This window comes from Typopeltis vanoorti, chromosome 11, assembly GCF_054136105.1.
Source record: "Typopeltis vanoorti isolate ZY-2024b chromosome 11, IOZ_Tvanoo_1.0, whole genome shotgun sequence".
Classification (NCBI taxonomy): domain Eukaryota; kingdom Metazoa; phylum Arthropoda; class Arachnida; order Uropygi; family Thelyphonidae; genus Typopeltis; species Typopeltis vanoorti.
In genome coordinates this window covers 17,017,804-17,031,200 of record NC_143559.1, presented here as the reverse complement: position 1 = coordinate 17,031,200, position 13,397 = coordinate 17,017,804, and the positions used below count along the sequence as shown (strand labels likewise).

Genomic DNA, 13,397 nt, shown 5'->3' with positions numbered 1-13,397 from the left:
TTTTTTTTTTTTTTTTTTTTTTTAATGGAGCGGAGGGTAATTCTGGAGAGTTTGACAATTCTGCAGATTCAGATGCACAAAAGTAACCTAAATTTACAGAATTTTCAGGTCTCCTGGTGTGCTATTACCGTGATTAACTGAGTTCATACACAATCGACCGTTGCTGTAATATTCTTCTCTTTGTAAAAGTACAGCTTCCCTGAAAGAACTGGGTATTATACATAATGTGCGACCATTGTGGCGCTTACATAATCAATAAAATTAATATTCACATCATTAGATTTTTTTCTCTCTCTCTTTCTGCTTACTTTAATTGGTTGCCGATACACACTGAGAAAATCTTTCTGCTGTCCTTAGAGGTGACTGCGAGAACAATGAACTTCTAAGAACAGTGGTGCCGATTTACAGGCAGTAAAAGTGGACTTTCCACTTCGCTGGCTCGATGATCTCTGACCTTACTCAACCTTGGCCGTAACCAAAACAACGAACTTAACACAGCTCGATCACCCACGGTGGCCCCGTAATCAACCGTAGCATTATGTTGGGGAGACACTTCGACGATCTTTCCCATCAACACGAGGGCGAATGTTTAAAATTTTGAACTAAATATCGTCGAAGATTAGCTCCTCCAGAGCGCAGACGATGTGTTGACAAAAGATGCTACGGGCAAAACTCCTTCGCCTCCTTTCGGCACTCACTGCCCTTGAGTGAACCTCCGCTGTATCTAACGGCTTATAGCGTTGCTAGCAGGACACCTGAAACAATACAAACTGTTTGCATTGTTCTACCCTTGTAACACGCCGACTCTCTAAACCCCCCAATGGCGGAGCCATAATTGCCTTTCTCGTTACTACTTCCTCTGGCGGAGAGATACAGAGTTCGTGGCAACAGCTTTCATCAAGCGTTGGAGCGGAGTTCAACATGGAACGAGTAGCGTGTCTGTGAAGTGGTTGTGTACCGGCGGTGTCTTCGTCTGTGCTCGCGGTGCAGAGTCGTCCACTACCATGCCAACCGTTGAGTAGCAACCGAACTGGATTGTGCGGAACGATGGAAAGACTTCTCTTTTTGCAAATAGTGTTGATTTCTTTCTTGGGTAAGTAGATCTTTCCGTTCACTCGGGACAGGGTAAACACGTGCATGGAGTGTGGCTACGCAAAATGTCACGATGCGTGTCGAGAGAAAGAGCTCGTCTTCCGTTCTCTTTGTTGTAGCGCGCGGTAGCGACAGAAAACCAAGCAGTCTGCGTTGCCATTCGTTCACGTTCAAAGAGATGTTTCGATCTTGGTTTTTGTTCTCAGCTGGTCCAAGCGATGTATTGCTGAAATGGGGAGGGGTGGGGGGGGTGACTTTGAGCTGAATATGTCTCCGATGTGTTAGCATACGTGAACTGATTTGAGTAATCAAACTGACAGTCTTTCTCTTGCTTTTTCCAAACCGCAGGTTTTATCATGTCATAAAGAGAAAAAAGAAAGACTAACATATCCTTGCTTAAAATATTTTTGAAGGTTTGAACAGTCAAACGACAACATTCAAAATTTAAACATCTTAATGATCATCCCCTCCCCCCCCCCCTTTATATGATTCGCGCCTTCATTTCGTTCACTTAACAGCATATTTACATTTTACAACTATCCCTCCTGAATTCCACGTACACCCCCTTATTATTGTTAATACCAATGCTCAGAGTTGGGCATTTTCGTAACCCTGTAGCAGTAAAAACGTTGGTCGTGTGCATATGCAGAGTGGTGGGAAGGAACTGATATTGATAGAGCGCTAACCAAATGAGTGTTCGGTTAAGATGCCATTGAACAAGTGCCACCACCTGGCTCTGTTTATGCCACCCATCCATCATATCGCTTAAATGCACGACCAATGTATCAACAGTACCCGATATATGCAGCGCCCTAGCGATAAGGAGTCCGGGAAATTACGTATTTCCTTCACTTCTTATTCAGCAATTTTGATAGCTTTTGAAGAGAAGGTCTTGCAGTGTTTATTTTAGTTCAGTCCATTAATATATTCCAAAGATTTCGCGATATCTTAATCTTGACTTTTGAGAAGAAAAAGAGTGGAGGAGAGGTTCATGCTATACGTTCATCAATGTACATCCCAGTAACGAATGTATCAATTTACAGTAGTACAGGGAATTCTCTTATATAGTTAGAAGGGCGTAGTCTTCCCTTAATAATGTTTATAATGTATAAACATAATGTATAATAATAATATTTCTGATGTTTTAATCTCCACAATATAGGACGGAGTGTATGCAAATTAGTGCCTACATTGTGGCACTTTTCATTCATATATTTGAATTGTAGTTCTTAACATGTTGCGATTATAATAAGTTAATTATACCATGCTTAAAAGAGTGGTGTGTATAGGGACAAAAATAGATTAATGAAAATCGAAATAAGGTATTCATGAAGAATCTCGCTCTTCAAGTTGCCTTATTATTGATGTAGCGTGCGATGTGTGTAAAACGTAACAAAAACGAATAAATTATTCTCAAGGCTCTTTCGATTTATTAATGGAAATATTTTGATTTGCCTTGTTTTATTAATAACTATGAATGTTATATGCTCTTGCACAGAAATCAGTTGTTTAGTTTAAAATATTAAATATTCATACAAAACTTTTTTTTAAAAAAAATATTTAAATTAGGTATTTAATTTATTTTTTCATATTCGTTCCAACGAATTTCTTAGTGCGCTTGGGATAGCTCTGGCTTTTATTATTTGTCTATTTTGTGATCAGTTCTTTTTGTTAGGTATAACGTAGTTTTTCAGAAGGTTTGTGTCCCAGTCAGGAAATTCATTATACTGCCAGTTACTGCTGCAAATTCTGAATGTTCCAGCTTATGAACTCTGACAATTGTCTTTAATTTTCTCAAGTATTTCGTCCTTAGAAAACTTAAGTTACGATAACATATCAATGAAAATACTGCATAAATTATAGCGTTGCCATTAGGAAAAAATATCCAAAGTAAGACTCGATAGAAACTTTTAGGATAATCAAAAGTGGGGAGAAACAAATAACCTATTGGATTACGTAGAATGAGAACAACTGACTTGTAAATCCCTTGAAAGAAGTGACCTTGGCGGCGGTTCAGTTTTTGACAACAAGCTACTCGAAGCGGTTCTCTGATCCGGTGATTTCCTGACTGAGAGGAAGTCTGGTCTAAGACCTGTGGCATCGAAATATGTCACGCAATTTGTGCGTACTATTTAGCTTGTTGTCGAAACCAGCTTTAATAATAGAAAAATCACTGGGTGCCTTTTTGATTTTTTTAATAGCCTTTGGTATTTTAAGCCGGTCAGTGTAAACTTTTGTTGTGCAAAATATGTGGTTGGGTTGCTCTGGATTATGATTTGGTTGTTCACGTTTTGAACACGAGTACTTAACATCAATATTACGCATGTTAATTATGCTTGCACTTCGGCCAGTTTGGATGAAAAACTCCTTTCTGGTGGATAAAGGATTCCTCCGTTTTCCTAGCTTCCAGGAAGGGAAATGTTTTTGGAACCGTATGAGAACATAGGATATTTTCAAACTTGGGGCATTCTGGAAGTATCTTAATGTTTTCGATCACTACATATAAAGAACAATACTTGAACTAAGTATTCGATATCCAGCGATCAAAAGTGAAAACTAAATGATTGGCTAAATTCGAAACAATGCAGTGAGTTTCCCCCCCACCCACGAGCAAGGGGACGTTTATTGCAGTGACTGGAGCGTCACAGTTCATGAACCAGAAGTAGTTTGTCTAATAGAATCCAGCGTTGCTTGGAGATAGTTGCGTTTTATCTTTGCTCTAGGATACTTCTGCACTCAGTGCTGCCGAAAAGATGACAAATTGGGAATAACGATAGGATGGGGGAGATTTTCAACTTGAGAATTCCGTTTAATAGAGTTTGACTTAAACTCCCATCTGTCACAAATACACTTGTCTTTTCAAAGAAGGCTGAGTTAGTTGCATTCAGCTTCGGACTACATTTTTCTTCCTTCTCAAACATTTTTTTATTTTCTAATAACAGAATACTTGGTCTGAAAATGCGTACATTTATGATCATAATACACAGATGCCGACAGTCGCAAGTGGGGCGAAAGATTACCTGGTAAGAAATGTTCTGAGGGTTAAATTGTTGGCACAGCGACTGTATTGCAAGATTACTTCTGCTCTGAGTAAAGTGCCGTTTTTTTTTTAAGGTTGGAAATGCTTTCGTATTGAATGAATTCTATAGTAAACGAATTGTTCGAGCATTTGTTCATTAGATATCTTGAAATTGGTGTAAGCGTGGATTCCCCCCCCCCTCCTCCTTTATTGTGACATCAAGTCCTGCTATTCTAATGATACCAGATTAGAATAGCAGGATTAGATCATGTTTGTGGTGTCAGCATGAATGTAGCAAAGATTTAAAACACGACTTATGAAACATTTAATCCATATAAAAACGAAAGCCCACTGGTTACTTGGCACTAGTAGACTGCGCAATATTCCATCGCTAGTTAGAAAAGTATTGAAAAAAAAAATTATTTGTCTTGTTTTTAATTTTTCACTTTTAATTTATACGTTCATGTTCTCCGTAATTAAGGTCATATTGCGGGAAATGTCGGCCTAATGTTAAAGAGAAATGACCTACAAAACAGTGTTCCTGACCATTAAATGATACGACTGTAAAACTTTTACTCGCCTCCCAGGTCGCTATTTTCATTTTTTTTTTTTTTTTTTGGTTTCTATCATAAATTAAGAACGGTATGCGGTCAGGGGTAGGGAAGAAAATACGAGAAATAACTCGATGAATTTTAGGGTGTCACATGTCAAAATAATTAAATTGTGCATTATAAATATAAACGAAAATAAATGGCGAGGGCAAACGCTTTAAAGTGAATTTATATAAAGTCCGCTTTATATTAAGAACGTAGTTTTGTATTGCCACCTCTCATTTTAGCACATCACTTATTCTCCTCTCGAGACAGCTTCTGGGAGTTTTTATTATCCTGCTTACTAAAATTTTAGATACGTATTTTGAAAACCACTCAAGAACTGTCAAAGGACCTCTAAAATATCTACGTAGCACCTCTCAAGAGCGGATCAATAAAGAAACCGCATCTGTGAAGTAAGATGGACAATAAGTTTTACTTGCAGTTATTGATGGATAATGGGATTAATTCCAATACTGTACCTCGCCTTAGCTTGTTTTTTGTTGTTTGCCTATTATGTTTTCCAACCGTTACCAGAATTCCTGGGAGTGCCCTTATTGGTTAATGCCACATTCTCAGTTCTTCAAATTTCCGTTGTGGTTTTATTACCCGACCACGAACAAACACGGTAATCCATACACGTACCATTGTTGAATTATTTGCTATTCCATTTAGTAGTCGCATTTCCGCTGTGCGCATGTGCAAATCGTTTAATCTACTGATGCACTTGTCTATTTACACCTTTGATGGACTACAATGAATTTTTTTTTTTTTTCTGAGCGTGAATTCTAAGGCCACTCGCGAACACGGCAGAATCATAAAAATATGATTCAACTACAACTTGGATATAATTCAACCGCGCTCTCTCTTTGTTCGGGGGTACATTTTTATCTTCAGATTGTATGCTCGTTTACAGATTTGGTGTAGGTTTACATAAAGAAAAAATATATTTTCAGTTATGCTGATCGGTTGGCGCTCACAGCATCGATTTAAAATAATGTTTACTTAATCTCCGAAGGATGTACGCTGGAATTTGACAAATGCACTGAGCTATATTCTATTTCACTTGATACAGTTTTTAGAATCGTCTACTTTATTATTGAAATAAATCGGACTGCCGTAAGTCTGACAAATGTGGCTGCAATGTCATGTCATCCCATTGCAAAAATCATGTGGTTAGTTACCTATTTACTCAGTCTAGTCCAGCTATTCTCGCTGATTCCAGTGTGCTTTTGAAATCGTCAAATTTCTCAGTACCTCAGAAATGAATGTTCGCTAGATGTATTTGTTCACTAAAATTGCTTTTTTTTTTAGTATCACGAAGAGCCTAAACTCTGGAATCGATTAGAAACGAATAGTTTTTTTTTTAATTTTTTTTATTTTATTAGATACCATCACTTTCCTAATACAATAAAAAAAAAAAAAAAGCCTCTTCTGTATGATCAGTTTAAAATAATAGGAAAATATTATTGCATTAATTTTCTATAAAAGACATCTTCTGTGGTTTCAAGACAAATGGAACGTTCTTTCCCTTCTAGTAAGTCTCCTAAACTTGTGTATTTAGCAATAAAAGTTTTTCCATTGCCGCCGACGTGTCTCAGTGCACTATGTCTGCCCTTCAGTTGTGTGTGTGTTTAACAGCGAAGGACGATGGAGACATCCGGGGATTTCATCCGCGGCACTGCTCGGTAGTCCCTTGAAGAAGCGTTTCTTCAGAGGTTCGTTGCTTGGGGAAAGGCGAGAACAAAATCTTTTTTCCCCTTCACGTGCAGCAAAGAAAAAAGAAGATTCCCCGTCGTGACGCTGCCTCGGGCGATAGATACAGATGGAACTTCCAGGATTACAGGAGGCAGCAGCTGCAGACGACGACAAGACAGCTGAGGCAGTGTCGGAGGATGCTACTCTTACAGAAGCCGTTGGTAATTTAACTTATTTAAGGTCGCGGGTCCCGCCTTTTAAAGACGCTGTATGTTTAGCAGAAAGACGTCGGGAGGAAGTGTGTGAGATTAGACTCGATTCACGTGCTGGAATAAATGTTACTCAGTGTACAGTCAAAAGGGTCCTTTAATTGCCACTTTAGTGAAAGTTGGCCATCTTTGCAGGGAGGGGGGAGGATTGAGTTAGTAAGCTAATGAATACGGCATATCCGGAGTCTAAACAGGAAGGAGAAAGTCCGAATTAGTTGTACTAAGCATAAATGTGTTGTTTCCATTGTACTGATCTTGTTAGAGGTTACCGATATTTCTGTAAATATAAATAAATGACCTTCCATTTGTTTCAAATAAAGCTATGTTTTAGAGATTTAATATTTCTGCGAAATCAACATTGAAAATATCTGTCTGCTGATTAATCAGATAAACTTAACACAGAATATATCGAGGGTAACAGCGAAGATTTTTTTTTTCCAAAAATGTCTGTTGGCACATGTCCGGAGGTGAGTGATGTAGGCAACCAGATCTGCTATATGTATATTGACTGCAGGAATCCGTATCGATAATCATTGATCAGTTGGCAGTTTTTAAGATTCTGGAGTTGAGTATTACTTTAGACGGCACTGAGGTAAGAGTAATAAGTCGATAGTTTGATGGGAGACACTTTTTGTAATCGGCTGTATATGGGCTTGTTTCCATGCTATGGGGCTGGGACCTATCCCGATCATTTAAAGGACCGGGATAGGGCCTATAAAGGGATAGGTCCTATACATCTCGCAATTGGTATAATGTCACCAGAAGCCTTCTTGTACCAAGTTGTTCAAGATTCTTTTGATGTCTTTCTGTCCGAAAATCTGGAGGCATGCGAGACTATGTTTCAGGAAAAGGTGATTTGCCTTGTCTCCTACTCAGGAGTGGGATGGAAAAAGCGATGCTAGGAGGTGAACTTTATCTTTAATTTATATTGCGGTACTGCCATTTGCGAAAACGAGGTAAGAGCACAGATTGACAGAAAAGGCACCGGCCCTCTTTCGTAAGTTAAGAAGGTAGGACTGCCATTGGCACTACAGGAGAGTTTTTGAATTTTTATGGTTGCGGACATTAGTGTAGGGTGTATGAGGCTGGACTTTTTTGGTGGGGAAATTTTGTGAGTGTTTTTTTGAGGGCGGTTTTCAATTTTAACACTATCTGTTTAGGACCATGCAAAAGAAAGAGATATTCTTAGACATGGGACTTAATTACTGAATGATTGACATAAATTATTAGTGCACGCACAATGAAGAAATAATCGCTGGAGTTAATGATTTTTTTTGTTGTTGTTGTTAAATTAGATAAAAAGGTATTCTTATTTTCAAACAAACAGAAAGTTTTTCTCTTAAATATGGTTGGTATATTATCCGTATAATAGGTTGGCACCTCTGATTCGAAATGGGCTTCATGATCTCTCGCTACGTGTAACGTGCCATTAATGCGACATGTCAGACTTCTTTTCTAACGTTAATGCAGGCATTAATTTCACAGTACAAAGAAATGCAGAAAAATGAAGTCCACTGAGAAACGGTAGGTTCCATTTAAACAGCATTGTTTGTGCCAACTCGTTTTAATATTAAAATTAATTTAGAATAAAATTGTTTATTATACTGAAGTCACACAAAGGAATTTCGTGGTTTTACTTAAAACTAGCAAAACCACCATTTTTATTCGTGTTAATTTAGTTGTGAAGAATACGAAGAGAATACCAGGATTCTTCTTTACATGCACGCAGTCAAGCGCCACGTTAATCTTTTCGTATTATTTACTTTGGTGTTAATCCAACTAACTCCAGCTGTTCGTATCCAATGTTAATGTGTGTCAATCGCACAATGCGAGCAATACAGAAAAGCAGTTTACTGCATGCGACAGCATATTGCATTGCTGCTAGCAAAGAACGGATATTGTTACTAGTTTCATGGAAATTGGTTATAGAAATTCTTTGTCGTTTGGACGGTATTTTCATAAAATGCTCACCAGTCTTCGAAATTGCTTGTCAAAGTGCGTCGTCTGCGTTTGTCAGTATATCAATGCTGCATGACTTGATTAATTTCCACAGCGTTACAGTTAAGTGAATACGGCTTTTCTGTAGGATGCAATGGGGGAGGGGACGTTCTTTGGCGTTTCGTTTGCAATATTAATTTCGATAATTAAAAAAAGAACAAAGAACATCGTTAAAGATTTAACACTATGCGAAAATATTCTATTGAATTTTACTTGTTTTTAAATTACGACTACATTCTAAAGATCGTGATTGGCGTTCAGATAATATATCTTCCAAATAATATTTCAAATGTTAAATCATACTACTGGAACCTTTATCAAGCCATCTCAATTTTGGTTTCAATCAGACCGTTTTTAGAGATTAATTTTAACACGGAATGATGCAAAGTAATAGCTCCATTTTGTTTGAGTTATTTTGTATTCGTTGGATTCAGTTTTTACGATAAACGACTTCGTTATAATACTCTTGAGGATCTTTTCCGTGTTTCTGTTTATCTGTCCTTGATCGGATTTGTTTATTTTTGGATTCGTATTTTCATTACGCATTTTAAACTATAAACATTCCTGATATGGCTAGAAATGTGGGATAAAAAATTTGAACAGGTAAATATTTTTGATTTATTTATTTTGTAAATCATAATTTCTATTTGTTTTGAAAATTTGTAGATAAATATTCAAACAGTGACATTGGGAAAGCAGTGTCTTTTAAATAAGAAATCCAGTTTAGAGTGAAGTAAAGTTTTGTTGGCCTGTGGGGAGAATTCATGGATACCTTTTTACAGAAAGATTGATCGACCGTGTCATGTGACAGTTTCTTAATCCAATTCCTCTACCAAGAATCCTACTCTATCCAGACACCCTCGTATCGCATTGCAGTTGCCCGTTATTGGATAGTACTATTTTATCACTCCTGCTCAAGGGATCTGAACGGTAGCGTTCTTTTCATTTCGATATTTGGAGGAACGGACGAATACAGATATTTTCTAAACAGAAACAATTTCGAGTATATTAGTAGGACATGATTAAACATCTACTTAACCGTACATATTTTTCTCTTATTCCTAAAAGTTAAAATTTTTTCCCTTATTTTACAGCTCTCTTCGTTCTCGTAAGAGCGTTATGAAATTGGTTCGAACAAGTCGAGTTCAAATCTCCCAAAACAGCTGAAGAGCACAGTCAGCTGACATTATTGGTCTCATTTTGCTTCGTCGTAGTTCATATTTAGCCAATCTCAAAGATATTGAAATAAAACAGCCTCTTTGGTCCAATGCGAGTTATATTTCTGTGTTCTCTATAGCTTGGTTTCCGCACCACGCAGCATTGACATTTGTTTTCACACTTGCATTAAGACAAGTATGTATCTGAGCAAAATCTCGCTACCCTTGCATTGGTACCACAGGCCGTTTCTTTCTTTCTTTTTTTTTTTTTTTTAATTATGTGTGAATTGCGATAAGTAGTTATGCTCCTTAACCAGCTGTTTATTTGCACGCAGTGAAATATTTTATAATAGCAGCAAAGAGTATTTCTCTTTGAATTTTAACGACGTTATTTATATAACACATCTAAAGAATCGATATTCTAATAAGATAATAAAGTACCTCGATGCACATTAACGCTAAGCTAGAAGCTTGGTTAATCACTTTTTAGAATGTTAGTGGAAATTCTAGAAAACATCTGGACGACTCATCGTATAATATTTAGGAAAAAAGCAATTGTTATTAGCTAGCTTAACCAGAGGAAAATAGCTTTCACAGGTTTTTGCTGGTAAAAGAAACTGCTGAAATGGTCAAACCTACAACTTACGATCGATAGATGTTTACATATGATTGGATTTATTAATGAATTTCTAAGATAACTTGTGAAAAGAAGCCAGCCTAATGTTTAAAAAAATCACAAGTGAGATTTACAATCGTGAAACATTAATGGAAAGAATTTTTTTCTTTTCTTTACTGTAAAGCCCATTGTGTTTTGAGAACCAAAAATCCACAGAAATGATAAAATCACTTGTTTAGTGTGGATTGGGAAGTTTTCTATCCCATTGCTTCCTTATACCAGGTCAAACCATCGAACTTCATGATGATTACTTCGATATTTCATAATCTTGCAATTTTTTTTTTTAAATCATAGCTTCTTATAAAAGTTGCAAAGCAGACATTTGATTAGTTAATAATAAAATTAAATATGGTCATCTGTAATACAACGAAAAAAATACTGTAATTTATAAGAATATTGTAATTAAAACTGCAATATGATTTCGTTAAATCCAAAACTAAACTTCGAAGATACCAAATAAAAAATATTTCTTCAAGAACATGCTTAGTTTTTTGTTTTGTTTTTCCCCCTAATAATATTAAGCCCTTAACTGTGGCCATCATCGTAAGTTGCCATCTACCAGAAATAATAATAAAAAAAAAAAAGAGTTTAGAGAGCTTACTGATGCTTAAAGCAATATAAACACGCTCCTAATGATGATTGATTGCCAGCTGAATTACTCTGAGATTGTGTGGACGAATGCAGCTCAGGGATTCGTTCTGTTCTTCGCCCAAGCATTTTGTCCTAAACTTAATTGTGCTTTATTTAGCTGAAACACTGAAGTGCCACTTACCTAAAGTGTATGCATTTGGAAGATAATTATCTTTAATAATAAAACGAGGCATTTGTTAATTGGAAAGGTTTCATTTTATTGTTTGTTGTGTTTTATAATGTCGGGATGTTGTTTGTAAGCGTGTATTGAGTTTGGTTGTGTTTACAATTGACGCGAGGACAGCTAAGATTGGGTGTGTTTTGTCTGGCAGTTGCATGTCTTCACTTTATTGGTTTGTTTGCATTGCGGGAAGAAAAATAAACCATGCAAATACCGGTCCAGACCAGCAAACTCGGGTTCGGTTGAAAAGCGTACATAGCGTTCTCCAACATTTCATTTCTTGAAGCAAGAGATTCGTGTTTTGTTTAGAAAGGAAAACGGGAAAAAAATTTCCACCTTCCATGCTGAGATTCCAAACCTTTCCACTGGGCAAGCACACGACATCATTGGCGTAGTCTTCCAATTTCCACTTCACTCGGCTCATTTCCTGAATGTACGGTTGCTCATATTCACGAAGAATATCTGTCGTGGGATTCTTTAGCATGTGTTAAAAGATGCTTGGTCAGAATTGGGGGTAACGTTTGTATTGCCCATGACTTTTAGCTGTAGTTATTAAATTACTATACTCCCACAAACACAAAATAACTTATTTCACAGCCGATAGGGTTTTATACTGAGTTGTATAAAAATAACCATACATGGGAAGAGGGTGAAGCACCTTCTCGTTGTTCCCACTCTCCCAAACGAAATCTATGGAAGGCTTGATTATATTATCCCTTAAGTGTGACTTTTCTCATGTAAGATTTCCACTAGTATCGGTCGAAAATGCAAAGCCTGTAGACTAAACGTATTCATCAACAGTATGCCAAAATACTCTTTAAATAGTGAGAGATTTCCGTATTTTGGCACTGCGACTGAGAAACATATTTGTTCATGCACGAAAAATATCCCGAATTACGATTCCGAATAAAGAGAGGGAAGTGCACACACTTGCTCTCCTTCGCAGAGACTTTCTCTTAGTTGGTGAAGGAAACCATCGACTGTGAGCTACTCGTTCTTGCGGAAAACCCATAAAACAGCCATCGATGCGAATAATCGCACAATTCACGAGCCGACGACGAGATGGCGTCTCCTCGTGAATGGGGAGAGAAAACTAATCAATTAATGAATGCGCTCTTTTTAGTTCATTCTGCTGCGTGTTCGCAGTTATGAGCGTAGATGGCGCCAGAAGCGACCCACAAATCTACCTGCCACAGTGAAACAAGGTTTCCCTTCTGATGACTGATTTAGTCACAAGCGATAAGACAATGTTTAGTCTCCGCTTGCCGGGAAAGCGGTTCATAGTAGCCTGTCTGTAGTAGTACGAGGCTTCCATCCACGCTTATCTCGGCCTGTATGAATGCTTTCCGACAGAAGCGCCATTATGCGAATCGTTGGGTCTGCTTTGCAACCATCAAGTGCTGCACACAATCCCGAGCTGTCTTCACGTGGGTAATTTAGGAGCATTTTCTGGAAATTTTGCACACGTGTAATCACAAAGAACAAGTGCGTGAATAAACACTCTCGGTGTATGTATGGCAACATCCACACTATAAAAAGCTGTTGAATGTATTCCTGAGTAGTAGTACTCGGCATCTGTCGAGTCTGGGATACGAAAATTCCATCCTTACGGTGGAGCACGGAATGTGCTTACTGGCTTGTTTGAATTTCTCCAAAATAGCCTCACATGAGTATTTTTATTTAATCTTTGGGGGAAGAACAACTTGAATATCTCACGTTGTGTCGTTGCCTGTCGTTTGTGTTAAGCAGTTTGTCTCTGATAACCCTATTTCGATAGTTCCGTTTGTTTAACTGTTGAAGGAATAATCCCATTTTCGAAAACTAACTGCAAAATGATCTTATCTATTGTAATACTCGTCTGATTCGATCCTTTAAAATGCACACGAACATTATGCTTCAGATGAGTTCTGTAGCATAGCCTTTGTCATTGAATCTTTGATAATTTCTAAATATTTAAACTATTCTAAATGTTTGCGGCGAACACATAATCTCCAATAGATATCTCCAATGTATAGCATGGTAGGATTCAAAGTAACAAATTACGGGTTCGAATTACTGCTCTCATGGATGTCTTTAGGTGGTAGATG

General features: G+C 37.4%; 1 protein-coding gene across 2 annotated transcripts in view; it reads left to right on the top strand.

The window, feature by feature from the left end:
• The window catches only part of LOC150101332 (inactive tyrosine-protein kinase 7-like), a 340,607-nt gene that overhangs the window by 47,515 nt on the left and 279,695 nt on the right, over positions 1-13,397 (top strand). The window contains exon 1 of one of the 2 annotated variants that reach the window (XM_090400046.1): positions 939-1,093. The exons of the other annotated variant lie outside the window; for it this stretch is intronic. Coding sequence (XP_090256172.1) covers positions 1,048-1,093 — 46 coding nt within the window. The 5' untranslated portion in view covers positions 939-1,047. Of the gene's footprint in view, positions 1-938; positions 1,094-13,397 lie in introns of those variants that run through there. 2 annotated transcript variants of the gene reach the window in all.